Source organism: Apis dorsata, unplaced genomic scaffold (genome assembly GCF_000469605.1).
Source record: "Apis dorsata unplaced genomic scaffold, Apis dorsata 1.3 scaffold_295, whole genome shotgun sequence".
Taxonomy (NCBI): domain Eukaryota; kingdom Metazoa; phylum Arthropoda; class Insecta; order Hymenoptera; family Apidae; genus Apis; species Apis dorsata.
In genome coordinates this window covers 940502-942288 of record NW_006263570.1, presented here as the reverse complement: position 1 = coordinate 942288, position 1787 = coordinate 940502, and the positions used below count along the sequence as shown (strand labels likewise).

The window sequence follows — 1787 nt, the reverse complement described above, 5'->3', positions numbered from 1 at the left end:
TTTTTTTTTTTTCCTTTTTTCATTATTACTCTTCCCTTCCTTCTCCTCTTCGTTTTCATCTTTCCTTGGAACTATATTATCTATCGTGGAAGTGTCCGTTTTACGTTTACTTTATCTCGCCTAAAATTGTTTCGCCTGTGCCAGGAAGGATGTCAGAGACACTTTGGCTCTAATGGCGGACGACACTTGGGGAGATCACCTAATTCTTAACGTTCTCCTCCATCGTGATCGTCTGACGGCGATCCTTTCGACGATTCGTGAATTTATTGTTCTCTTTTCATTTCCCCCCCTTTTTTTTTCTTTTCTATCTTATTTTTATAGTATAGTGCCTGTTCTATTACGTAGTTCGCGCGACCGTAAAATACTTTCCTACCGTACCGTTACAGCCTTCGTTAAGGTAACTTTAGTTGAACCGGCTGGGCATCGTCCTATGGTGGCCTGAACCGTGTCGGATTGTGCCATAAATGCGCTGGGTTCTGAGCGCCGGTGTCGCCGTTGCTGGGAGGCAGTTGCTGCTGATTGAAATCTTGGGCCTGTGATGAAACGCTGCTCGCTTGTTGTTGTTGTTGTTGCTGCTGCTGCTGTTGCGGTTGCTGCTGCTGTTGACGCTGCTGCTGGATGGATTGTTGGGATTGTTGCGTCTTGGATTGCTGTTGGACAGGCCTCTTAGATTCCTGCCCCGTTGAATCGGGCGAGGGTACCGGCCTGTGGGATTTCATGTGCGCGCTTCTGCTTTTCACTTTGTTGAAAACTCTGCAATATAAATCGAACGATCGCGTTAAATCCAATGATTTTCTCTTTTTCTGTTTCGGATGGATCGGATCATATAGATTAAGAGATGAATCACACGATGCTTTGGCTCGGTACGTAGCATACAGACTATGCGAATCAAGGAAAACGGGAACTATTGCGATTTATTGTGGTCGATGTTGATAATAGATCCCAGATAGTACAAGATTTTTTAATTTTTTTTTCAAATTTTATATTAATAACGCTATAACTCGAAATTTTTCTTTGATAAATATATTGCTATTTTTAAAGTAATGGACTTGAAAATGATATATAATCAATGAAACTGAATTTATAAAATTATGAATAATTTTTTAATCAGATGTGTATTATTAAATGCTGGTATAAATTAAATTTACTTATAATTCAGACAAAGTTTAAAAATATTTAAATATTTTTGAGACATGTTATAAGATGGTGGCTATGATATTCAGCAATTTCATTTATCATTATTTATATTGTAATAAATTATTGTGATAGAGAACTCAATATATTTATTCCACACATATTTATAAATGAATTTTAATTTAAGAATATATCAAGAGATGATTATTTTTTTCCATTCCAATAATTATTAAAATTGAAAAGATATTTTCAAGATTTATATCATAAAAACGTTTAAAAGATATCTCTGTGCTATCTGGGTTTGATAAAAAGGGGATTTCACATTTTTTTGTCTCATTAATCGTTGCTATATAATTCCCATAGGTTTAAAACATCTGTAATTTTTGTTAAACGTATCTTGACCGATGCGTCCTGTATTTATGATCGTGATGACAACAACGTATGAACATTGAGCTAATTAATGACAGATCATGCGTATGATGCGCTGCAACATTAATTATCGATTTTATGATAATGCAAGCGTTCTAAATATTTATTGCCGGAATTATTCACGTGCGGCGTGTAACCGTACTGGGACGATTGTAATTCAAATGAACGAGATCGAAATGCTGGTTCACAGACAAAAGAAATGTAAGTGACGCAGCAACGCAAAT

At 36.1% G+C, this 1787-nt stretch overlaps 1 protein-coding gene across 1 annotated transcript in view; it reads right to left on the bottom strand.

Annotated features, from left to right (window-relative positions):
• Positions 1-307: 307 nt before the first annotated feature.
• LOC102679869 overlaps positions 308-1787 on the bottom strand; it is a 241160-nt gene continuing 239680 nt past the window's right edge. Inside the window, exon 17 of the mRNA XM_031511219.1 lies at positions 308-753. Coding sequence (XP_031367079.1) covers positions 429-753 — 325 coding nt within the window. The 3' untranslated portion in view covers positions 308-428. The remainder of the gene's footprint in view (positions 754-1787) is intronic.